Raw genomic sequence first — 26,920 nt, 5'->3', positions numbered from 1 at the left:
TGGAGAACAAATGTAGCCACCACTCTAACAGGAAGTCAGTTTACAGCAGCAAAAAAAAAGGGAATATGGAGATCTGGAGGTGGAGGAAAGCAATAAAATGTGTTTTTTTTTTTTTTTTTAACCACTTGCTATCCCATTCACAGTAATTTTACTGCGGGCGGATGGCCCAGTCAGGCAAAATCACGTACATGTACATTGCCCATCTTTCAATAAAAGAGCAATTTTTTTTTTTATGTGAAAGGTTGGAAAAGAATTATTCATTTTAAAATTTCCTGGAGCACTTCTCAGTATTGTAAGAAACAATTCAAAAACTTTGCCATCCTTTGTGTGACATGGAGACAAATATGTGAAAAGCTTAGTATGTGTCATTTTTAGGCTTTTCCAACGTGTGTTATGGTAGTTTGAAGATTTATAGTTGCCAGGTTTGGATTTTGTGGCTGGTAATGGTAGGATACAACATATTGTAGAGGATTCTTTAGATCACATCAGTTATATTCAGTGCACACGTTTTGATATCCTGTTCTTTTGGTTGCTGGTGTATTATTGACATGCAAACTTCCTCCCCTTCTTAAATCGTGAATGAGCTGTACTTTTGTTAACACGAACAGTTGTAATTGGTTCACTGTGGTCACAAGGCACAGAGCCAGTCAAATTGATTCCGTACAATGTGCATGTGATCTAAGCTGTCCACGGCTGTTCATGGGCACACTAGCTGAATTTTGTGTTCTCTGCCGCACCTCGGATAAATGACATCCACATCTCTGCCTTTCCTTACAATGTGGCAGTATTAAGGTGATTAGGAATACAACTGGAAAGCAAAACATCCAAGTATAATAGGGTTGCACACTGTTGAATGTTAGCCACAGTTACAATGATTGAAGGAATGGCTTCAGCTCAATCTCTTCCCATAAGACGCCCCTATGTTGCGTTTCACCTTAATCGTATAGAAGCAACTAGATACTGTGGTTTTATTTTATTTTTTTAAACTTTTAGTTTACTGAAATAACAGAATAAAATGGGTTACTTAATGTTATAAAAAAGCATTGAGCAAAAAGCAAATCATTTTCCCTTTTTATACCAGTTGACCCACACCTTTTTTTAAATTCCATTTAAGGATGATTTTTTTTTTTCAGATGAACTTAGAAATCCTGTTATTAATTTGATGTGTCTTGATAGGAGTTGCAGAACCAGTTGACATTACAGATAATGGAGATGGGACACACACTGTGGCGTACACACCGAGTGTTGAAGGTCCTTACACAGTGTCTGTACAGTATGCTGATGAGGAGATTCCTCGTAGGTAAGGAAAGCAAAAAAAAGCTATATTTCTTTTCTTTTAGTCTTAGGAGTCAAACATTAATTTCATTTATATGGAAAAGATGACTGCCCACCTAAAGTAGAGCTAAACACAAAATGTTAACCTATGCGTGTACACAGTCTGTATGTCAGGATGCCCTGTGTTAAAGGGATATTAAAGGCTCACATTTTTTTTTTTTAAATAATAAACATGTCATACATACTGTTCTGTGCAGTGGTTTTACACAGAGCAGCCCCGATCCGCCTCCTCTCATGTTCTGTCCGTTCTGTCCCCCACCCTCCCGCCCCCCCCCGGGCTCCTGGTCCCTGTCCCTTGTTGAGTGCCCCCATAGCAAGTGACTTGCTATGGGGGCACTCATGCGTGCCTGCTCCCGAGCTTCCTCAGTGTGTCCATAAGACACACAAAGCTCCGCCACGCCCCCTTCCCTCTTCACTGCCTTTGAGTGTTCGCAGCAGAAGCCAATGGTTCCCACTGCTGTGTCTCAGCCAATGTGGATGGAGAGACCCAGGAGAGCCACTGTTTTCATGAAAATCGCTGGATGGAGATGGAGCTTGGGTAAGTATTAGGGGCGGGGTGCTGCACACAGATGAATTTTTGCCTTCATACACAGAATGAACCACTTTAAGGATACATTAAAGTGGTTGTAAAGGCAGAAGTTTTTTCTTAATGCATTCTATTAATTTGCATTAAGTTTTGAAAAATAAGACAATTTTTTACACAAATCTGGTACTGAACATGTTCATTTTTGTTTAATGCTTAATGGCTAGCTTGCTGGCACCCTGTGGTGGGTGGGTGGCTGGCTGGCACCCTGTGGTGGGTGGCTGGCTGGCACCCTGTGGTGGGTGGGTGGCTGGCTGGCACCCTGTGGTGGGTGGCTGGCTTGCTGGCATCCTGTGGTGGGTGGCTGGCTTGCTGGCATCCTGTGGTGGGTGGCTGGCTTGCTGGCATCCTGTGGTGGGTGGCTGGCTTGCTGGCACCCTGTGGTGGCTAGCTTGCTGGCACCCTGTGGTGGCTGGCTGGCTGGCACCCTGTGGTGGTGGGTGGCTGGCTGGCTGTCTGGCATCCTGTGGTGGTAGGTGACTGGCTGTCTGGCACCCTGTGGTGGTAGGTGGCTGGCTGTCTGGCACCCTGTGGTGGTAGGTGGCTGGCTGTCTGGCACCCTGTGGTAGGTGGCTGGCTGTCTGGCACCCTGCGGTGGTGGGGGGCTGGCTGTCTGGCACCCTGCGGTGGTGGGGGGCTGGCTGTCTGGCACCCTGTGGTGTTGGGTGGGTGGCTGGCTGTCTGGCACCCTGTGGTATTGGGTGGGTGGCTAGCTGTCTGGCACCCTGTGGTGTTGGGTGGGTGGCTGTCTGTCTTGCACCCTGTGGTGGGTGGCTGGCTGGCACAGGGGATGTAGGCGGCTGGCTGATACAGGGCCTGTGGGTAGCTGGCTGGTACAGGGCCTGTGGGTGGCTTGCTGTCTGGCATCCTGTGGTGGGTGGCTTGCTGTCTGGCACCCTGTGGTGGGTGGGTGGCTGGCTGGTACAGGGCCTGTGGGTGGCTGGCTGGTACAGGGCCTTTGGGTGGCTGGCTGGCTCGCTGGTACAGTACCTGTTGGTTGCTGGCTGGCTCGCTGGTACAGTGCCTGTGTGGCTGGTACAGGGCCTGTGGGGGTGGGTGGCTGGCTGGCACCGGGCTTCTGTAGGTGGGTGTATGGCTGTGATACCCTCCTGCGAGACTAGTCCCGACTCCAGACAAGACTGTCCAAGGCGAGGGAGGCGGCCTAAAAAGGCAGAATGACGTCATGAAAATATCTGCAATATCGGCCAGTCTCGGGGGTTGATACCGATATATATCGGGGAAAGTGCATATCGGCCCTCGATGTATTGGCCTTGCCAATAATCGGTCGATCCCTACTTTGTATACATGTGTATCTTGGCACTATTGTTGGTGGATGACTGTAAGGGAGGAATTATAATTCTGTGTGCTACGAATGACTAGATTATAGAATTTCTGTGCTACCATGTTAGTAAAATATTAGTAGGATGGTTGTATTACAACCCTGTACATATAATCTTTCACTGCTTTTAGAGGTGCCATTTAGAAATTCATTTTACATAGATGAGGAAAAACTCTGTTGGAGATGACTAGTATTTTATTGGAGCTGTATATAACTCAATTTTCCCATGTTTTCAGCCCTTTCAAGGTGAAGGTTCTTCCAGCCTACGATCCCAGTAAGGTGACTGTAAGTGGTCCTGGGCTCAGCTCTCAAGGGGTCCCGGCCAGTCTTCCTGCTGATTTCGCAGTTAATTGCAAGGATGCAGGACTAGGAGATCTTTCTGTCCTCATAACGGTAAGTCAAGTTTGATGGGTTTTTTTGTTGGTTGCCTGCTCTGATTGTTCCTGTATACCTTACTTACCAATATCTGACAATAAGCCTAAGAAGCCTAGAAAAGTCTGACCTTTAGCCCCCGTTCACATAGAGGCGACCTGTGAGACGACCTGGTCGCCTCACAGGTCGCCGCAGGTCGCCTTCCATAGGGAAGCTGCGGACCCGTTCTAATAGGAGCGACACAAGTCGCTCCGACTTAGAAAAAGGATCCGGAGCTTCTTTGGGGCGACCAGGAGGCGACCGCCATAGACTTCAATGTTATGAAGTCCGTGGCGGCCGCTCCGAGGTCGCGGCGCGCTGCTCGCACCGCGATCTCGGAGGTCGCCACCCGAAGTCGGATCGCCCCTATGTGAACGGGGGCTTAGCAATGCAGTGTATCCCTTCTGGTAATAAACTGGATCATTATCCCATAGTGTATATGATGAACAGTAATTGCATGTTCCCCCACTGTCCTCATTTCTCATAGAGTGTCTCTTCATTTTGGTTTGGCTGAGTCAGAAATCTATTAATACTATTTGGTGTATTGATTTACATGGAGGGTAATTGTATTAGAAAAATGTGATTTTTGCTAAACATTCTCTAGTGGAGAATAAATCCCTGCCATTACAAATACATGGACTTGGCAGCTTTGCCTGCAGAGAATGTTTGCTGAATGTCACATTCACTGCTTTATAAATATGCTCCAAAGTGTCTTAAAATTAAACAAAAGTATTCCATGCTAGATGAGAAAAAAATGTATAACCTCCGGAAATCTTTCTTAAAACCTTAGTAAACTCAGATTTTAACATTTGTACATACAGGTAACCTTTATGGTAGTTTTATTTTATACATGTCAGAAATCTGGCTGAGAATAGGGAGTTCAATCGGGCTTGATGGCAGTATGTGGTGCTTTCATTCTAACCTGTTTCAGGCGCTGGGAGCTAGAGAGGGGGATCTTTTAGGTGCGTTTTCAGGAAGAGTAGAAAACAAGCAGTCCCAAAACCACGCTCTACTTCCAATGCCAAGCACGAGGTAGGTGTAGAGGTCAGTGCTGCAGCCCAGGGTGCTGATCCCTAACGAGTGGTACTAGTCCAATATAGAAAGTTGCAGACCTAAATGTGTTCCCACAATGTAATTCAAATGAGTGTGTGTTGTTGCGCCTAATGCCCTTAGTAGTGTCAGTAAAAGAATTGTGCTGTAAGGTGCAAACAAAGTCTAAAGTCTTCCTCCTTCGTGTCCTTGGTAAATAGTAAGTGGGTCATATATAAACCTCGATATCATAAAATCAAACACTAGTTCCTAAGTAAACTCTAATGCAGTGATTATAAATGTGAAACACAAATCTGTACTGAAAAAAAAAAATATATATTGCAACTGAATGGCGTGATCGCAAAATCACAATATCGCAATATAATCGCATAAACAAAAAATCCCTTAAAAATGCAACATGTATATGCAATTTATAAGTGAATCCATATTACCAAAAACAAGTGCAACCAAAGTCTGAAACTTTCCTCCTTAGTGTCCTTTATAAATAATACTGGTGAATACAAATATACAATGCACCCACAATAGAACATCTGCAGGCTCCTAAGGGAAAAAAATTAAATAATTGCACATTAGTTTGCAGGTAAAAAATGAGCTTTCACATTTTTTTTTTTTTTTCAGTGAACTTATTCTTTAAAGCGGAGTTCCGGCCTCGGGGGTGAAATTTAGCTAAAAATACCCCCGGGACAGTCAGGGCTAGTAAATTCCACAATGGATAGCCTCTGTACTGTCCCGGGTTGCACTTACCTTTTAGAAGAAATACTTACCTTGAAAATGTCTTCTCCAGCGCTGCCATCTCGGATGTGGGCAGCTGAAGCTGAAGCGTCCTCTTCTGCATCCTCTTCTCCCAGAATGCGCCTACACCGGCCCCGCTCGTCACTTCCGGTGCGGGTGCGTCATCCCTCCACAGCTTCTGGGCATGCCCAGAAGCTGTTTAGCAGGGAATGAGGCGCCCGCACCGGAACTGACGAGCAGGGCCGGTGCAGGCGCATTAATTCCTGGGAGCGATGACGTTTAGCTCCCAGGAATCAATGCAAGGAGGAAGTGACGGCGCGGGCCGCGGCCGAAGAGGGAGGAAGTGGGAGAAAGGTGAGTATATTTTCTTCAATAACAAGGTAAGTAAACAAAAAAAAAAAATCGTACCTATCCATTTGTTTTTCAGGTGACCTAGAGCAAGCGGATGGCCCAAAATTGATTATGTCGATTTTGAGGCCGGAACTCCGCTTTAAGGCTGTTTGCCGAAACATGTAAGCTTCTTTTTGCTGCAGTTTTACCAGTTGTGCTAATAAATCTATGCTTTAGCAAGGATGTGTGTTTGGCTCATGCTTTTCGGTCTTGGAGGAGTAGAGAACAGGATAATCTTCCTCAGTGTGGTGATACTCCTTCAGAGCCCAACTAGTCGCTGGAGGAGGTGGCATTACACAGGAAGCTGCAGTCTGTGCATACTGGTGTCAACCCCTCCCCATTCCCCCAGCCATATAGTATTGGGATGTAAATCACTATACTAGCTGAGCACAATTATAATGATTTGGGAAAATTTATGTATTTGGACTGTGTGAAAACAATATTATTTATTATTACATTATTATTTTCCTAATCAAGCAGATGTCTCGAATAACTTAGTCGTAAGTGGATGCTAATGCAGGATGCGAGGGACTTACTTATGTTCCCTCTTGTTAGCTACACAGTGTAAATCATAGGACATGAAAAACATTGCTGTTTGTTTAGGGATTAAAATAGAATAACTTGGCCCTGGGGGATATTCCCAGAAAACTGGAAGGATGGACAACGCGCGACATTCTGGGCAAATTCTCAAAACATGCAAGTGTAACTGAAGATGATCATTCCATGAATTCCTAGGGAGTTGTAATTTTTATTGATGTTTGCTTTATTTTAGGTGTTTTGTTTCAGATTGCATCTTTAACTGTTTGCCGTGCGGTGGGCGCATGTTCCTCAAAATTAACGTAATTTGCAGACTTTTTAAAGAAACCGTCTACTAAAATCTGTAATTTGAGACTTTGATAGATGCTGGTGTGTTGCATGAAATGGTGAGAACACCCCATTGCTGTTCCTAATGCGCTGATCCAATCTTTTGAGGCCTTTTCTGCTCCTGCTGCAGAGGAAGCTCACTCCTAGAGCTGCATTCTGGTAGATATGTTTGGGAATCCAATTAAAAAGCTGGCCATAGAGGATTTTTTTTTTTCAGTCAGCCAGAGGTTTGAACCAGCCAAATTGCAATTCCTCTAGCTTAAGAGTGAAATCTGTAAATTAATTATGATTCATTATTCATTGACCTGACCCTATTAAAATGCAATCTAGTTGGGTTATTTGAATAACATATTTTTTTTTTTTTATCTTTTTGCTAGGACCAAGAAGGCAAACCAAAGAAGGCCCAGATTTTGGACAACAAGGATGGAACATACGCAGTATCTTACCTTCCAGATAAAACTGGACGCTATCAGGTTGCTGTCAAGTATGGAGGAGATGATATCCCTTACTCCCCATACAGAATCAGGGCAATGCCTTCAGGAGATGCCAGCAAGTGTACAGTAGCAGGTATACAAAGGATTATTGGCTTAATAAACATAGCACTTGCACATGTAATGTTTTTTTTTTTTTTTTTAATTGAGTATGCTTTAAGTGACCTTGAACGTGGCATGGTTGTTGATGCCAGACAGGCAGGTCTAAGCATTTCAAAAACTGCTAATCTACTGGGATTGACAGTTGACAGTGAGCGGCAGTTTTGTGGTGGAAAATGCCCTGTTGATGTTAGAGGTCAGAAGAGAATGGGCAGACGGGTCCGAGATCATAAAAGACAACAGTAACTTAAATAACCACTCGTTACAACCAAGGTATGCCGAAAGCCATCTCTGAATGCAAAACACATCGAACCTTGAAGATGATGTGTTGCAGCAGCAGCAGACCACACCGGGTGCCTCTCCTGTCAGCTAAGAACAAGATCTCGGATTCAGCTTCGACATTTAGACGATAAGGTCAGAATCTGGCGTAAACAACATAAAAGCATGGATCCATCTTGCCTTGTATCAGTGGTTCAGGCTGGTGGTGTAATGGTGTGGGGGATATTTTCTTGGCAAACTTTTGGGCCCCTTAGTACCAATTGAGCATTGTTTAAATGCCACTGCCTACCTGAGTATTTTTGCTGACCATGCCCATCCCTTTAGGACTACAGTGTACCCATCTTCTGATGGCTTTTCAGCCATATCACAAAGCTAAAATTATCCTAAACTGGTTTCTTGAACATTACAATGAGTTCACTGTACTCCAATGGCCCCCACAGTTACCAGGTCCCAATCCAATAGAGCATCTTTGAGATTTGGTTAAAGGGGAGATTTGAAACATGGATGTGCAGCTGACAAATCTGCAGCAACTGCATGATGCTATCATGTGAATATGGACCAAAATCTCTGAGGAATGTTTCCAACACCTTATTGAATCTATGCAATAAAGAATTAAGGCAGTTCTGAAGGCAAAAGGGGGTCCAACCCGATACTAGCAAGGTGTACCTAATAAAGTGGCCGGTGACTCTGTGTGTGTGTGTGTGTATGTATGTATGTATGTATGTATGTGTGTATATATATATATATATATATATATATATATATATATATATATATAATTATACAGTATCTCACAAAAGTGAGTACATTTTTGTAAATATTTTATTATATTTTTTCATGTGACAACACTGAAGAAATGACACTTTGCTACAATGTAAAGTAGTGAGTGTACAGCTTGCATAACAGTGTAAATTTACTGTCCCCTCAAAATAACTCAACACACAGCCATTAATGTCTAAACCGCTAGCAACAAAAGTGAGTACACCCCAAGTGAAAATTTCCAAATTGGGCCCAATTAGCCATTTTCCCTCACCGGTGTCATGTGACTTGTTAGGCCTCATGCACACTGGACGTTTTTACAGCTGCTGTTTTTGGCAGTAAACTATAGCCAGTAAACTTCCCAGCATGTTATCCTATGTGTATGTGCACACATAGGCTGTTATTAGCAGTTTTTGGCAGGGGCAGTTACTGGCAGTAAAAAACTAGTGGGTTTTTAGTGGCATTTTTCAGCTGTAAAAACACTCTAACCTCAATAAACGATGATAAACGCCAAAAAACGCTGCTAACTAGCGTTTTTTGATGTTTTTGATTCTATTGCTTTTTTTTTAACCTGGGTTCTGTTTCGAGGTGTTGTTCATGGAACATAGCCAGGGTTCACACTGGTGCATGCTGAACATCGCATGTGATTTGCACCAAAAACGCACGCATTCATGTACACATCACATGTGATGTCTGTGGGATGCAATTTGAGCCATATATTTAGTATGGCTCAAATTGCATCACATTTGCACCAAAATGTTGTCGGATACTTTTTTTTCTCCACACCTAACTGCATTTTTCCACGATTCTGGCAAGCGCACTGCATTTTGCAATTTGCAATCTGTTTCGGGTATCGTTCATGGATCATGAAGCCCTGTTGACATTGTGCCAATTTGTCATGTGGTTTGTCATGTTGAATCGCATGTAAAATCGGAGCCTATTGCCGACAACGACACCGGTTCACACTGAGGGCGGGTTTGAAATCATTCAGCTGAATGCGCGCGACTTCGGGGGCGATTTGACAGACCTCTGTACGGGTTCATGCACAGATGTCTATTGAAATCGCGCCGAAGTCGCCAAAAGTAGTGCAGAAACTACTTTTGGGAATCAGTGCGGCGCCACAAAGTCAGGGTTGCACCAATTCGGACAGTGACGCTTCCAGCAATAGGCTCTGATTTGGCATGCGAGTTCACACCCATGCGATGGGATTTTGATGCGGGGAAAAAAGGGTCCAAATTTGCACCAAAATGTTGTAGGACCCTTTTTTCCCCCACAACTAAATCTTTTTGCATGGGTGTGAACACCCATGCGATGCAATTCTGGCAAGCATTGCATTGTAGGAAATTCAGAGTTATAAAATAGCAGAGAGGTGATTTTTAGTTAAAAATGTAAAAAAAACGCTAAAAAATGCCAATGCAAAAAAGCTAAAAAAACGCAGAAAAACTCACTACAAAGCTACTGCCATTTTTAGAACGTCCAGTGTGCATGAGGTCTTAGTGTTACAAGGTCTCAGGTGTGAATGGGGAGCAGGTGTGGTAATTTGGTGTTATCCCTCTCACTCTCATACTGGTCACTGAAAGTTCAACATGGCACCTCATGGAAAAGAACTCTCTGAAGATCTGAAAAAAAGAATTGTTGATCTACATAAAGATGGCCTAGGCTATAAGAAGATTGTCAAGACCCTGAAACTGAGCTGCAGCACAGGGACTAAAACCATACAGCGGTTTAACAGAACAGGTTCCACTCAGAACGGGCCTTGCCATGGTCAACCAAAGACATTGAGTGCACGTGCTCAGCGTCATATCCAGTGAGTAACCCTCAGTAGACATAATGCAGTACCTTATAAGGTTCATTCCAACCAACCTAACCCACTGTTTAATTTTTGTTTAACCACTTGAGCCCCGCCCACCGTACATTTACTGCGGTACTCTGCCACTGCTGGGCAAAGCGACGTAGCCCTACGTCACTCGCTCAGGAGACTGTAGGGGGCGAGCTCCAACCCTCGCTCGTTACCTGGGGAGCCAGCGCGTGTGACCGGCGGCTCTGATGGCCGCCGGCCACTCGCAATCTCCCTCAGCAGAGGGAGAAGGACAGACGGCTGATGTAAACACATAGTGATCACAGAGGCTATGTGATCCTGCTATATAGGATCGCATGTCTCTGTGATTACTTCACAAGCCACGCCCCTCCACAGTTAGAATTAAGCCCCTAGGGATACATTTAACCCCTTGATCACCAGTACAGTTAACCCCTTCCCTGCCAATGTCATTTTTACAGTAACAGTGCGTATTTTTAGCACTGATTACTGTAGTATGGTCACTAGTACCCCCAAAAGTGTCAAAAATGTCAGTTAGGGGTCCGATCTGTCCGCCGCAATGACGCAGTCCCGCAAAAAAAATTGCAGATCGCCGCCATTACTAGTTAAAAAAATTAAACTAGTAAAAAAAAAAAAACAATAAAAATGACATAAATCTTTCCTGTAGTTAGTAAACGCAATAACTTTTGCACAAACCAATCAAAATACGCTTATTGTGTTTTTTTATTTTTTTACCAAAAATATGTAGCAGAAAACAAATTGGCCTAAAATGTTAAAAAAATTTTGATTTTTACATTTTTTTTGAGAATTTCATATTAAAAAAATGTGAAAAATATTGTTATTTTTTTCGAAATTGTCGCTTTTTTTGTTTATAGCGCAAAAAATAAAAATCCCACAGGTGATCAAATACCACCAAAAGAAAGCTCTGTGAGAAAAAAAAGGACATCAATTTTGTTTGGGTACAGCGTTGCACCCCTGCGCAATTCTCCGTTAAAGTCACGCAGTGCCGAATCGCAAAATGGGGCCTGGTCATTAAGCAGCCAAATCCTCCGGGGCTAAAGTGGTTAATAAGCCTGCTTGTATTGGTGTTAAATAAACACACCTAATAAAGTTACATTAATGTGTATGTGCAAATATATGCATATATAATTTTATACCCACATTAGAGCAGTGTATGTGCTCAGAGCAGTAGAAAGTAACACATTTTTCAGCATGTTGACAGAGAAATAAATACCTTAGTTATTCCTCAAACCAACAAAGCTCTTTATCCCTGAAGGAAGTCTAGTCAGTACATTAAGTAATCAGGTTGCATTACTCAGAGTATTGGGTTCTTTTGTTCACTTGTGATTGAGTGCAACTCTATATCGGTGCGCTTTTTATTTTTTACTGCTGTGCTTGTTATTTATTTGAAATCCCTTGTAGCCCCCATTAATATGAGGTTACCTGAGCCCTGTACTGCTCCTTCACTTCCTTTATGAGCCCAGCACCTTTACGCTAATGTGCATTCCTGGGGGATTTCGTCACTGACGGTCATTCTTTGTGCTGGGAAAAGGCGTCCTGTTGGTTTTTCCCTATACTGTTTTAATTTCTAGTCCTTGCGTGTCATTTTAGTAAATAGTTTTAATTTTACAATGTAAAAAATGTGTGTGCTTTCAGCAAGATAGCTAAAACCCCCTTTTGAGTAGTGTTCAAAATCTGGAAAATCGAATTTGGCGCCTTGAATGGCTGTTCAGATTGATGAAGTGTGATTGACACACATCTAATGCCTCGTACACGCGCAACGATTATCGGCCGATCGATCGTCCGACTTTTGTCCAGAGTGGTGTTTTGTTGGTTGGAATGTGCCTAGACTGCACACAAATTTTCTCGGCCAACAAAAATCTACTTCTGAAGTGATGTCATGTGCTGGTTTACTTTCCGTGTTTTTTTTCTTCTCTGAGCATGCCCAGTCTTGCTCATCAGATTTTTGTCTGCCGAAATCTGTACTGACTGATGGAAAATCGGCCGTTGTGTTGTTGGCCAACAAAAATTTTATAGTCTGCACACCAGATTTTTTTTCGGACGAAAAGTCGGAGTCGGTTGTCGAAAGCATCATACTAACAAGCCGAAAATCGGCCGATCGGACGTTGGCCGAAAATTCCCGGCCAATAATCGATGCGTGTGTACGAGGCTTATGTTGCATAGTTACATAGTAGGTGAGGTTGAATAAAGACAATAGTCCATCCAGTTCAACCTTTGTAGGTGTGTGTGGCCGTAATCATCTCTCATACCCCTGAATGTTCTGATCCTTGAGATGTACGTCTAAAGGCCCGTACACACGTACCGATCGTCGGCATACAAACGTCGGTGGACGAAGGATCTGCCGATTGTACGCGTGTTAGTATGGTGCCTCCGACAGATGTCTGCGCACAATCCGCGGACAAAAGTCTTTCTTGCAAACATGAAAATATTTGTATGCCGACACCAGAACGGACGATTGTTCGCCTGTCAGTACACAATTCGGCCGACAGACCGCAGATTTGCAAGACTGGGCATGCTCAGAAAATAGAAAACACAGGGAAAGTTAACCATTACATGACATCACTTCTGCAGTCGGCGGACAAAATTCTTGTGCTGTCCTTGTGCTGTCTTTGCACTTTTCAGCAGACACCGACATCCCGGGGAGAAAAGAGGAACATTTGTATGCCGACCATCGGTACGTGTGTATGGGGCTTTAGAGTCTTTTGAAAGCCACCATACTTCCCGCAGAAACCACCTCTTGTGGTAGAGAATTCCACAATCTTGTAGCCCTAACAGTAAAGAACCCCCCCCCCCCGAGGTTAAAACGCTTCTCCTCTAATCGTATTGTATGCCCTCGAGTCCTCATGCAATCCCTTTGACTAAATAGCTTTTTTCTATGCTGAGATCACCATTGAGATATTTAAAAATTGCTATCATGTCCCCTCTTAGGCTTCTCTTCTCTTCAAGGAGAATAAATCAAGCGATTGCTGACGCTCTTCATAATTGAGGTCCTCCAATCCCCTAATTAATTTAGTTGCCCTTCTCTGGACTCTCTCCAGCTCCAACACATCCCTCCTGAGGACTGTCGACCAGAACTGGACAGAATACTCCAGAATACTCAGGACCAGAGTTTTATAAAAGTGGAAGGATTATAGTCTTATCTCTGGAATACATCCCTTTCTTTATGCATGCTAATATTCTGTTGGCTTTGGCAGCTGCCGCTTGACATTGCATGCTATTGCCTAATCTATCATCAACCAAGACTCCCAGATCTTTCTCCATTTTTGATTCCCCCAAGGGTTCCCCTCCTAACGTGTATTGTGCTTTTATGTTTTTAGTCCCCAAGTGCAAAATCTTACACTTCTCCACGTTAAACCTCATTTGCCATGTCGTTGCCCACTCTGTTATTTTGTCCAGGGCATTCTGTAGGATATCTGCTTCATGCTGTGCAGTTATTGCCCTGCCCAATTTTGTGTCATCTGCAAAAACTGATATAGAACTAATGATCCTGTCCTCAATGCTGTTTATGAATAAATTGAACAAGGTTGGTCCTAGGACTGAGCTTTGGGGGACCCCACTTACTACCTCAGACCAGTCTGAGTACGCGCTGTTTATTACCACCCTTTGGACACGCCCTTTTAGCCAGTTCCGTATCCAAGAGCAAACCCTGCGGTTGATGCCTGCAGACCTTATTTTATCATTTAAGCGCTTGTGGGGAACTGTATCAAACGCCTTAGCGAAATCCAGGTACACCACATCCACTGGTCTGCCCCTATCTAGCTCACAGCTCACCTCCTCGTAGAATGTTAAGAGATAGGTTTGACAAGAACCCCCATTTGTAAACCCATGCTGATTACTGCTGATGATGTTGTTGTCAGATCATCCATTTAGTGGTACCACTCGCCATTCAATATCGGTTTCTTCATTTGGTTAAAAAGCCCCTAGAGAACGTGATAATAGTTTGTTTTTACTTGTGTTGCCAGAAGATGAACTAGTAAAAAGTAGATAGATAGTAAAAATTCTCCTTTGCGGTGGGGTTGTTCATTTATATCTAGAGAACTCAAAAAGGAGTTTTACTTGCCTAATCCTGCCCTCCTGAAGGCTTCTGCATGCTGCAAGACTGGTCCCCAGAATCTCTTCTTCAATTTGCTCTGTCGGTCAGATACCCCTAATGTCATCAAGGCTAATGCAGGTCCCATATCGCTGCACTGGATGTGAATACGCCAAGGAACATTGCACTGCTGGAGTTGTGGTTAGGTAAAGTGGCGTTTCCTATCATCTAAGCCTAGCTGAGCATATAACCCTGGTAGTGCAGGGGGGCAGCCACACTGCAAGATCATTATTGGGTGGCCACTGATGAGATAATTTGTCCTCATTTTCTTATTTCTCAGTGGTGGAACATTGTCACAGTACCTTTTATCTCAGACCCCTTTAACAAAGTTGCAATAAGTTGCTAGGGCTGTAACAATGTATAGGTCCCCATTACAAAACCATTTTGGGGCCCTCTGTCCCTCTCTAATCTCCATCTCAAAAGCAGTTCCTCTAGTGATATAAAGTACTTCTATAGCAGTTGTATAATTTTAATGATTATATATCTATTTGTTTTATTTTATTGTTTTTGCCAATTGCTATGGCTATCTGCATAAATCATTCTGTAGCTAGACGGCTCTGGGCCCCATAGCAGTTGCAAGTCTGCTTTGATTATAGTTGCTCCCTTAACAGGTGCCAGTCTCTTGCAGTGCATCTCTACGGTCACATGTGTTCTGCACTATGAAGAAATAAGTTGGATGTTAAAACACATTATTTTATTATTTATAGCATTCTAATGGCTATGACAGTTGGTCAGAACTGGGAATCCTGTGGGGGGAGATCACTTCTGGATTGCTCAAAGCATGAAAGAAGACGTGATTTAATTTTGCCAGAAACCACATAACGATCTGTTTAAGGCAGAGTTGGCCTTTTTTCTTTGCTAGGCAGTTGGCTATAAATGAGAAGCCGGGCTCATAGCCTGTGGGCTTCCTGTTTTTACTGCATGATCATATATTTGGTTGTTTTCTGTAGCAGTTAAATATCAGACCAAGAAGGTTCAAAGCGGAACTAAACCCTCCTATCATTTTCAGCCAAGGAAGCTACCATCCTGGCCTCTGATCTTCAACTGCTATGACGCTTGCTTGAGTTTGTTTGAAAGCATGAAGAAATGTGACACAATTCCCGGCATGCCAGTAATGTAACTGTTTTTTGAAACTGTTCAATTAATGGGTTTAGTTCCGCTTTAGGCCCCTTTCACACAGGGGAGTCTGTCGGCGGACTCTGTTTTTCTCAGCGGGGGATCGATCCGCCGATCCCCCACTGAGCAGGCAGGTGGCTGCTCTGTCTCCGCGCTGTGTGCAGAGACAGAGCTGTCAGGTCCCCGCTCTTCTCTATGGGGGAATTGGATGGGAATGGACCGTCTTTCCATTCTTATCTGATCCAATCCACTGGACGGATGAAATAGGATAGGGTTTCCATCCATCCAGATTTGACTGATCGGATGTTAGCGGACATGTCTCCGCCGTCATCCGATGCCCTATAGAGATGCATGGGACATCCGTTCAGATCCACCTGAAAAACGGACAGGCAGATCTGAAAGGTCCGCCTGTGTGAAAGGGGCCTTAAAGCTAAACTGCAGGCAGAAATAAGACACAATTTCATGCAGTTCTGTATTTAAAATATCCTTAAATGTATTTTTGAAAAGGTAATTCGTGTAGGTACCTGTTTGACTTATTTGCATATTGCAGTCCCAGTATAACAGAGCTCAGACTGGGAAGAGAGAACCAGCACAAGTAGCTAACCCCTGGTGCTGCAGTACAAGAAACCTGCTGATAGGATGAGAGAGAGAGCAAAGTGACAGTCACAGGCTGGGAGTTGGGAGGGGACCTGTGAGTTCTACTGGAATGCAGTAGGACACCTCACCTGCTAAATAGGGGTTTGCTGTGAAGAGCTTTGTAAATATCAGAACTGGATCAACAGAATCCCAAATCCCTCTACAGGTAAAACCACTTCCATGTATGTATGTATTTCATGTATGTTATCCTGGAGTTCCGCTTTAATTGCTATTGCTGGTCATGTACGCTTTGATAAGGAAGCTACAGTGGTTACAGAAAACTTCTAATCTATTTACTGTCATACAGGAAATCCAAAGTCTGCAGCCGTCATCGACGATTCTTATGATGTTTTTATAATTTACAATGTATATCTACCAGCCCATTACACTTAGGTAGTGAGAGTTACATTTATTTAAAGAAAGCACCATCTTTTCTTTTGCAATTGTAGGGCTGATTTTGTCCTAACCTCACAACAGAAGCAAGGCGATCTTGGGAAAGTTCTATGTGTTCCTGACCTCTTTTTCTGTCTCAGGGCCTGGAATCCAGCCTGCTGTGAAGACTGGCGAGGAGGTCGGCTTTGTGGTTGATGCCACAACCGCTGGAAAAGGGAAAGTCACTTGTAGCATTTTGGATCCTGATGGACTGGAGTCCGAAGCGGATGTCATTGAGAATGAAGATGGCACTTATGACATTTTCTACACTACTGCTAAGACTGGCCCCTATGTCATCCATGTCCGCTTTGGTGGAGTGGACATTCCCAATAGTCCCTTCACTGTCATGGTAAGCCTGTAGCCTGTTCTGCTCTTTTCCTGTATTTTACTGTTTATATACCATTTGACATTTCAAAGCTTTGTTGAAAATGGCTATTGTATTTCAAAGTGTTTTTCAATAGGTGTGTGGTTTACAACAATGTGGTGTAATGTGATGTTTAATACATGAACCAGTTTGCACAATCCTGGAGTCATTACGTACCTCCAATGAGCTAGAAAATGGTTTTCCATTGGCAACAAGGACACAGGCCCACAGAAATTTAATTCCATCTGTATGTTTAAGGTGCATTGGCCATCTGTGTTCTTGACTTTGTCCACCGCCTTTGGTAGAACCCATCTGTGCTAACCATTTCTCCTTAACTGAGTACATAGTACAGCTTGTGGGAGATCATGAGGTCCTTCCATTTATTTATTGTGTGTCTGCAAAGTCTTTATTGCCCTATATAACATAACATGATGGAAATGTGATAAGGAACATAGTAATATTTCAAAGCGTGTCATACCTGAACAAAATGAAAGCACACCCAGCTGGGTGAACTCCCTTAGTTATTAAAGCCTCTGATGAAAGAACTATGTTTGTTGAGCTTAGAACCCACGTTCTTTTAGTCTTCCAGTGCAGTATGGGGGAAGGAATAAACTATTAAATATCATCTTATTTCTGCCTTCAGGATGCCACACCTGTCAGTCATTTTATACTTGTGACAGACAGGGCTCCGCCAGATGCATTTTATTACTTTTACCAGTTGAAAAACCCTTCTGTGTATCGAATAAACTAGTTTTTTATTTTTTTTGGAGGCTGACTTATTTGACTTTGGGATGAAGTCCCACAAACTGCTGTTTCCTTGTTCATTGGCGTGTCCATTCGTATGGAGTCAGGGAAAGGGCAGTTGGTGGGAGCTAACCACTGAAGTCCTTTTTCAAAAAGGAAAGTGAACCTAGTTTAAGTGAGACCTACAGAGGAGGGTTTTACGGATAATGGCAGCATTTTATGGTTTAAGTTTAGGCAGGACTTTTAATATATCACTTCCTCCTCTCACCAATCTCAGCCAAAGCTCCAGACCTGTGCTGGAAACTGTCAAGGTCAACTCCCAGTACTGGCAAATTGTCACACAGTGAGGTTTTGATCCAGCGCTTGCTCTGGTGGCCAGGCAGTGATAATCTCTAGCACAGGGTAGGAGCCTAGGCTGAGACAGGGGGGAAGAGAGGTTACAAAGTTGTTTGAACATTGATATGTGATGGGGACGTTATGTAGGTGTTATACTATACTGTTCAGAATTACTAAAACTTAGACAAGCTATGCCTTGCTCTGAGCCTTCCTAAACCCACCAAGGATGCTTTCATAAGATACCAAGCTTATTTAATCTGTTCTAGCTGTATATTTTTTGGCAGGTCCCTGAGGAACTGCTGAAGTTTGAAATTGTATTATACCAAAGATACACCTTCTTTATTTTAACTCCAAATGGGCATGTCTGCCTCCAATATAAATTCTATTGGCTGTGTTCTGCCCATACATGTTCTCTGTGACAGATAATATAATGCCTTTTTTTCCTCTTTAACCATTTTGTTCCACTGCACCAGGCTACAGATGAAGTCCCAGTAGTGTGTCAGCAGCAGTCTCAGCAACAGTCTGTTAGTGCCTTGCCTCCAGGCTATGACACTGTGGTATTTATTTTTCCATTTCCATATGACCAATCCACCTTCCTTCCATGTTTCTTCCATTGCAGAAGTGATATTGCTGCTTATTGGGATTGCTTGCAACACACCTGCCTTGGTTGATCGTTTTTTTTTTTATATTTGATTTATGATGTTTTTGTTTTTAGTGACTGAAAATGAAAACCTAATAAGTGTTTCTTTTATAATCACGACAAAATCAGCATTTTTTTCTTTCATATATTATCTTTTAAAGGGTTTCTTAAATAGTCTGCAGGTTCCTTTATACTTTTAGTTGAGCTGCCTTTTGAAACAGATGCAAGTCATTTCTTGACGCAAATGTTCATTTTGCATCTGTCAGGGTTTCTGCTCTGCTGTAAGTTGTCTTTTCCAGTCTACATGTCACAAAAAGCTAAATTATAAAATAGGAGTTGTCATTTGCTTGGCAGAAATTTTTAGTTAATTTCTTGTGTCTGTCCTTGCCCCTGGAATGGTGGTGAGAGTGTGAGCTTGGCTTGGAGCCAAACTACCATTGTCGCTGTTCTTAGTTCTATATACAGTGGGTACGGAAAGTATTCAGACCCCCTTAAATTTTTCACTCTTTGTTATATTGCAGCCATTTGCTAAAATCATTTAAGTTCATTCTTCTTCCTCATGAATGTACACATAGCACCCCATACTGACAGAAAAACACAGAATTGTTGACATTGTTGCAGATTTATTAAAAAAGAAAAACTGAAATATCACATGGTCCTAAGTATTCAGACCCTTTGCTGTGACACTCATATATTTAACTCAGGTGCTTTCCATTTCTTCTGATCATCCTTGAGATGGTTCTACACCTTCATTTGAGTCCAGCTGTGTTTGATTATACTGATTGGACTTGTTTAGGAAAGCCACACACCTGTCTATATAAGACCTTCCAGATCACAATGCATGTCAGAGCAAATGAGAATCATGAGGTCAAAGGAACTGCCTGAAGAGCTCAGAGACAGAATTGTGGCAAGGCACAGATCTGGCCAAGGTTACAAAAAGATTTCTGCTGCACTTAAGGTTTCTTAAGAGCACAGTGGCCTCCATAATCCTCAAATGGAAGACGTTTGGGAGGACCAGAACCCTTCCTAGAGCTGGCCGTCCGGCCAAACTGAGCTATCGGGGGAGAAGAGCCTTGGTGAGAGAGGTAAAGAAGAACCCAAAGATCACTGTGGCTGAGCTCCAGAGATGCAGTCAGGAGATGGGAGAAAGTTGTAGAAAGTCAACCATCACTGCAGCCCTCCACCAGTCGGGGCTTTATGGCAGAGTGGCCCGACGGAAGCCTCTCCTCAGTGTAAGACACATGAAAGCCCGCATGGAGTTTGCTAAAAAACACCCGAAGGACTCCAAGATGGTGAGAAATAAGATTCTCTGGTCTGATAAGACCAAAATATAACTTTTTGGCCTTAATTCTAAGCGGTATGTGTGGAGAAAACCAGGCACTGCTCATCACCTGTCCAATACAGTCCCAACAGTGAAGCATGGTGGTGGCAGCATCATGCTGTGGGGGTGTTTTTCAGCTGCAGGGACAGGACGACTGGTTGCAATCGAGGGAAAGATGAATGCGGCCAAGTACAGGGATATCCTGGACAAAAACCTTCTCCAGAGTGCTCTGGACCTCAGACTGGGCCGAAGGTTTACCTTCCAACAAGACAATGACCCTAAGCACACAGCTAAAATAACGAAGGAGTGGCTTCACAACAACTCCTTGACTGTTCTTGAATGGCCCAGCCAGAGCCCTGACTTAAACCCAATTGAGCATCTCTGGAGAGACCTAAAAATGGCTGTCCACCAACGTTTACCATCCAACCTGACAGAACTGGAGAGGATCTGCAAGGAGGAATGGCAGAGGATCCCCAAATCCAGGTGTGAAAGACTTGTTGCATCTTTCCCAAAAAGACTCCTGGCTGTATTAGATCAAAAGGGGGCTTCTACTAAATACTGAGCAAAGGGTCTGAATACTTAGGACCATGTGATATTTCAGTTTTTCTTTTTTAATAAATCTGCAACAATGTCAACAATTCTGTGTTTTTCTGTCAGTATGGGGTGCTATGTGTACATTCATGAGGAAGAAGAATGAACTTAAATGATTTTAGCAAATGGCTGCAATATAACAAAGAGTGAAAAATTTAAGGGGGTCTGAATACTTTCCGTACCCACTGTATATTTTTGTGTCAAATCCAGTGGAAATCGAACATATTGCTGTATAATGTACATACAACTGACCAAAATCTTTAAAAATTGTAGTTTGGTTAAAAAAAAAGTCAGAGCAGTCAGAGCCATCCTACACCATGGCAATGACCTGGCACAAGGTCATACTCTCTACCCACATAGGTCCCTTTTTAGAAGAGCTACTCTAAGTATGTTTGAATGAAACCTTCATTGATTGAAAACGCTGTATTCTGCCTTGCACGACTCCACATCCATTTCACCTTTTTATTTTTGTTCCTAAATAACCATGATTACCTCTCACAATGATGACACCATGTGACTGCTGGTCATCTTTTATGTTTCTTCTGTAAAATTCTAAATCATTTTCTCTTTCAGATTTCACTGCTTCAGCCGGAGCTTCTGATATCTGCTGTCTTTAGTGCATTACTTTGTTGTCATTCTTTTTCCTTTTTTTGATGTTTATGCTGTTGTTTTGAAGTAGATTGTGATTACAAAGATTGTGGGTTAACTGGTTTGAAATTTTATTTAAAATCTTTTTTGGCAGTAGCAGAGCTGTTCAGGTAGCATACACCTACAATTCTACCTGTTTAAAAAGCTGGGGGTACAAGTAATAGACAAGAGGCGCAAAACAGTTTGTGCATAGTCTTTAGGGAATAACGTGTGTTGTACAAAGCATTTTCTAAAGTCTAAAGTGATGCACTTCAAGTTAGTGAGAATCCTGCCATCTCTAGCATCTTTTAGAGACACTGGAAGCTAAGATAAGGCTGAGCCATGACCCTCAATAATATCATCATGATGAAGCACCTGTCACTTATACAAATTTAGAACTCCTAGGTTGTTTTTAATAGACAACACAACATTCTTGATTAATCTAATCTCTCGCATTTACGATCAGTGACAAGTGTCTATCTGAATTCTCTGCCCCACACACAATGTAATGGAACAGCTCTCAGTATACGCATTTATTGAGTGGTTAGATCAGAATTAGCGGAAGTGTAAGCTCACATCTGTATATATCACAGTCTACTTAAACCACCAGTTGTCCTTTCTCTGCTCCATTTTCACTTCACTGATATCATATTTTTCTTTTTAGGTGTCGGAAACTGCATATGCTCCTGTTGGTTCTATGAATGGGATGGGATTCAGGCCCTTTGATTTAGTTATCCCCTTTGCCATAAGGACAGGAGACATAACAGGTGCGTGTAAGAAAGTAGCAAGTTAATTGTTCTGTTCAGTCAACATGGAATATTAGGCCTTCAAATACATACAAGGAATGCCGGTGCATAGCTTCTGTTTTTCCTCCCACCATTGCTGTAGTCCATCAGACCAACCCGCTGCTTAAAAGTATCCTGATGTTGGTAATTTATTGAATGAGGATGCTGAAGTTTGTGAATGTACAGGTTGCCCACCACATAATTCTTGCTGAGGAGTAGCGTATCGTATGACATGAACTTACACACCCACCCAGACACCTGTCTGGGAGCTTCATATTGACTAGCTGCAGTGGGTTATGGTTATATAAAACTTAGAGAAGTGTTCACACATGAACTTTGTGACTTAAGTACATCTGACATTTTTACGAGACCCCATTAGTATTTTGCTTAAAGTGATTGTAAAGGAAAAAGATTTTAATTTCATGCATTAAGATTAAAGGCCTTCTGTGAGCAGCAGCCCCCCCCCCCCCCTAAAACTTACCTGAGCCTAATTTCTATCCAGCGATGTCCACGAGTGCCTCGGCTGTCCGGGACTCTCCCTCCTCTTTGGCTGAGACACAGCAGTGGCACCATTGGCTCCCGCTGCTTTCAGTCAAAATCAGTTAGCCAATCGGGATATAGAGGGGATGGGGCTGAACCGGAGCTCCATGTCTGAATGGACACAGGAAACTGCAGCTCGGCTCGGGTGCCCCCATAAGCAAGCTGCTTGCTTATAGAAGAGACCAGTATGCCCTGAAAGCTTGCACTACAATGTATTTAATTAACCAATAAATGGCATTACCCTAAATCCAAACTTCTACTTTTGTCAATGTTGTCTGCTGCTGTAATTATGGTGGGGTGAAGATCCAGGTTTAGATGCTCCACGGATCCCTAGACCTCCTCGGACTGCATGGACTCCATTAACCACCTGTGTATGCTATCCCTATATTTGTGAATTCCCTTATTGTCTTCTATTCAAATTAAATGTCATATTAATACTTTATTTGGTTAGTTTTTACACCGTGTGTGTTAAGTTGATCAAAACGACCCATTATGCGCACCCTAGCTGTCGGAGAAGAATGTAGGGCTAAGATATTTTTAAATCAAGGTCAAAACCAATTTGAAGAAGTGTATGTTTGAGAAACAACCTGCTTACCCTAGCAAAAGCCTCTTCTGAGTTTACTGGTAAAAGACACATAGGAAGTTTTATCACTTGAGCATTAATCATCAAGTGGAAAGACTTAGGGGGTTTGTCCCTTGCTTCTTAGACTTGAATGAAACCAATTTGATCTTTATGGATTAAATTAGGTACAAGAGGTTGAATCTGTATGGCGATCATCTTGGAGTAAAGTTTTAGGTCAATTCCCATTAGTGACAAGGGCCCGGTAGTTGGAGTAGAGTGTGTGATTGTTTCCTGTTTTGGAAATTTGAGTTATGGGCCTCAAGGGCTTGCAAGGGGGCAGATATTTTTTTAAAGTACAGTACTTTAGAACAACATTCATTATGTCATTGAATGGACTAATGAGAATTGTATGCATGTTCGTACAAATACCTATTCCTGTATGGCCAGCTTTAGGAGACCATACAATTTCTACTGGGAGAAAATAGGGTGTAGAAGATAAAGTATGTAATATGTTGCAGATTGTATTGCTAGTGTAAAAATACATTTAAATCTTGATTGTGTCACATTGATCTGCTTCCCATGTAATTACTAAGTATGTGTGTCCCTCTGCTACCCAGGTGAAGTTATTATGCCATCAGGGAAGACCGCCCCTGCAGAAATCGTTGACAACAAAGATGGTACTGTGTCCATACGATATGTTCCCACAGAAACCGGACTGCACGAGTTGCATATCAAATGTGATGGAACACATATTCCAGGTACTAACACTTATACCATGACTGGTGGCTTTACTAACCTGCATTTATATGCTGAGCCAGTTATATTTTGCAGGTACTATAAGTGGAGCTACTAGTAACCCATTTTGTGTCAGAGATTACCTTATAATTAAATGTAAATGGTCTTTAAAATGTATTTCAAGGCTAATAAAACACTCAGTAGCTCTCTCCAATACATGCATGTTTCCCGTGCTTTGACTCCCTAAGACTGCAAGTACTGAAAAAATATATAGAAATTGTACTATATAAATAATACGTTACAAAAGTGCGCTAATAAAACAAGAGAACAGAACTGTCCATGATGTGAAATCGAATGAAATCAACAACTAAAAAAAGTCTTTTGCATCCAGAAGAAAGTATTCCCAAGTGAAGGAAAACCAACTGATGAATGGTAGGTGTTAGGAAGTGATGATAGGTGGGTGTGACCTCTTCCCAAACAGCAATCCAAAAAAGTGACTTGCAAAAAGGTATACAATTTTGTGATAACACCTGGTGATATGAGTGGACTCTTACCACATTTAAGAGAGATGAAAGCATATACTGTGATATCCAAGAGTCCAATTGGTCATCTAGATGGAACGGAATCCCAAATGAAATGGATCAATCCTCAGCTTCCCGGTTAGGGGGATCTAGGAGCTTCCAAGAATGAGGATGCCACCAAGGAGATCATACCAAAGAGAAGAAGGGACTAATAGTGCATTACCTCCAACTTTATTGATAAAATGAAGTGGAATTACACTTACACAATCCAAAACGATATACAGCATACACTTGATGAAGTCACTGTCACCTGCAGTGAGATCCGGGGCGAATAGCAGCACGGCTAGCTCCCCCGACGCGTTTCCACCGAGGAGTCGGCATTCTTGGAATTCTTGGAAGCTCCTAGATCCCCCTAACCGGGAAGCTGACGATTGATCCATTCCATTTGGGATTCCATTCCATCTAGCTGACCAATTGGACTCATGGATATCACAGTATGTGCTTTCATCTCTCTTGAATGTGGTAAGAGTCCACTCATATCACCGGGTGTTATCACAAAATTGTATACCTTTTTGCAAGTCACTTTTTTGGATTGCTGTTTGGGAAGAGGTCACACCCACCTATCATCACTTCCTAACACCTACCATCAGTTGGTTTTCCTTCACTTGGGAATACTTTCTTCTGGATGCAAAAGACTTTTTTAGTTGTTGATTTCATTCGATTTCACATCATGGACAGTTCTGTTCTCTTTTTTTATTAGGGCACTTTTGTAACGTATTATTTATATGGTACAATTTCTATGCATTCCTAATTTTTTTACAGTGCTGCTTTTACACTTAGATCATTGGTTCGCGCACCTTTTTCTTTATTCACACTGAAAAATTATATGTTGATCTCGACAGAAATCTAGTGAGCTCCTAACTTTCTGTTGTAGGATGACAAAACTGCCTCTGCTGCACAGATATCTCAAGAAGTGTTATCAGCTCGGCACAAGTTCTCCTCTACTTGACTATAGAACACCTGCAGCCTCTATAGAGGATAGGCGTGGGAGAGGCGTTTTGTAGCCTAAATCAAAATATGCAAAAATGGCAGCAATAATTATGTGCAATCTGTGCTCTTATACTGATAGTTAGAAAGTTTTCCTGTGTAAAATGTCTAATTTCAGAATTTTCTTAAAGCGGAGTTGCGGCTGAATTTTTTTTTTTTTTTTATAAAAACACCCCTAGTATAGTTAGGGCTCGTGCATTTAACTGTTATCCTGTAAACTGTCCCCTGTTTTTTGTTTTTGTGCAGCATGTCTCACTTACTTTATTCTTCTCCTGTACAGCGCGGCCATTTGCAGTCTGGGCATCTAAAGTCGCACTGTTCTTCTTCTGGGTTTCCGTGCATGCTGGCTACCCAGCATGCACCTCCCGTTATCGCGCATGCGCAGTGCGTCGCAGTGAGTGTCACAGCTTGCTACTAGCTGGTGGTGCACATTGACTCCTGGGATTGATGACACTCATCTCCCAGGAGCAAATGCAAAGCAGGCAATGACGTAGGCGGGCCGCGGCGCAATAAGGAAGAAGTGAAGAGATCTTTCAGCAAAAATAAGGTAAAGGAACCGGAAAAAAATTAATAAAATAGCCAAATTGTTTTTGGCATTTAAAAAAGTTATGCATGATGGGAAGTGTAAAATGTGGCCGGAACTCCGCTTTAAATCTTAAAGATTTGGCATAATTAAGAAATTAAACTTTTTTCAGGGAACGCTTATCAGTATAAGAGCACAGTGTGCAGATTGCACTAAATTATCACTGCCATTTTTGCACAGAATATGGTTTATGTATTTACTTTATATGCACAAAGGTACACAGATGGATTCATTAACTTGCTGATACCTACTTTTATTTACATGGATGATTTATCATGGTTTTAGAATAATATTTATTTTACACATGGCATGGTTATAGATAGGGGACCATAGCACTTTATTACTATAAAAAAATATATATATATGTATATCAACACGAGCGGTGTACACTTTATAGAAGGATGCACATGGTTATAAATGGAATAATGTATATTAATATTTCTTGCCGAACATGCATGCATTTGTCCTCTAGGTCAGGGGCCTCCAATCATTAAAAAAAAAAAATGGGGGTACATTTTACTGTCCTTTAAATTTTAAGGGAACTAGAGTGTAGACAGTTGGAGTAGAAAAAAATCCCAGTGCCATTGGGGTAAACCGTGTCCCATCATTGGTAATAGTGGGATGAATAGTGCCCCATTGGTAAAATAATGCCCTGAAGGCTGGATAAAGCCAAGCAAAGGACTGCAGTTTGGAAACAACTGCTGTAGGTGTTAATATCAGTCTTTGCTATGGAAATGTATAGGCTGCCACCTAGTGGCAGATACCATTTGCAGTATTTTTGGGTGCGCAAACATTTCCCCTGGTTTCACTCTTCCATTTCTGTTTATTTTTCCCTTATTTGTAAATCAATGTGGTTTCCTGTTTTTATTTGTAGAGAGCCCATTGCAGTTTTATGTTAATTATCCCAATACTGGAAGCGTTTCAGCATTTGGTCCGGGTCTTATTTATGGTGTTGCCAACAAACCAGCCACATTCACCATTGTGACAGAAGATGCAGGAGAAGGTATTTTTTTTTTTTTTGATCAATCAACTTTATATATCTCATTATGGTGTGTTTGTTTTTTTAGTTCATGTCATTCTC

General features: G+C 42.3%; 1 protein-coding gene across 4 annotated transcripts in view; it reads left to right on the top strand.

The window, feature by feature from the left end:
- LOC309561572 (filamin-B-like) overlaps positions 1-26,920 on the top strand; it is a 359,048-nt gene that overhangs the window by 272,035 nt on the left and 60,093 nt on the right. For 2 of the 4 annotated variants that reach the window (XM_082265552.1, XM_082265553.1), the window contains 8 exons: positions 1,177-1,300; positions 3,494-3,650; positions 7,082-7,271; positions 16,545-16,792; positions 18,361-18,444; positions 21,731-21,833; positions 23,571-23,711; positions 26,714-26,842. In XM_082265552.1, coding sequence (XP_082121678.1) covers positions 1,177-1,300; positions 3,494-3,650; positions 7,082-7,271; positions 16,545-16,792; positions 18,361-18,444; positions 21,731-21,833; positions 23,571-23,711; positions 26,714-26,842 — 1,176 coding nt within the window. The remainder of the gene's footprint in view (positions 1-1,176; positions 1,301-3,493; positions 3,651-7,081; positions 7,272-16,544; positions 16,793-18,360; positions 18,445-21,730; positions 21,834-23,570; positions 23,712-26,713; positions 26,843-26,920) is intronic. The other 2 variants (XM_082265555.1, XM_082265554.1) reach the window with 1 other exon arrangement.

Source organism: Pelophylax lessonae (assembly GCF_965119305.1).
Source record: "Pelophylax lessonae genome assembly, chromosome: 8".
Lineage (NCBI taxonomy): Eukaryota > Metazoa > Chordata > Amphibia > Anura > Ranidae > Pelophylax > Pelophylax lessonae.
The sequence above is the reverse complement of the archived record's forward strand: the minus strand, read 5'-3'. Positions and strand labels throughout refer to the sequence as shown.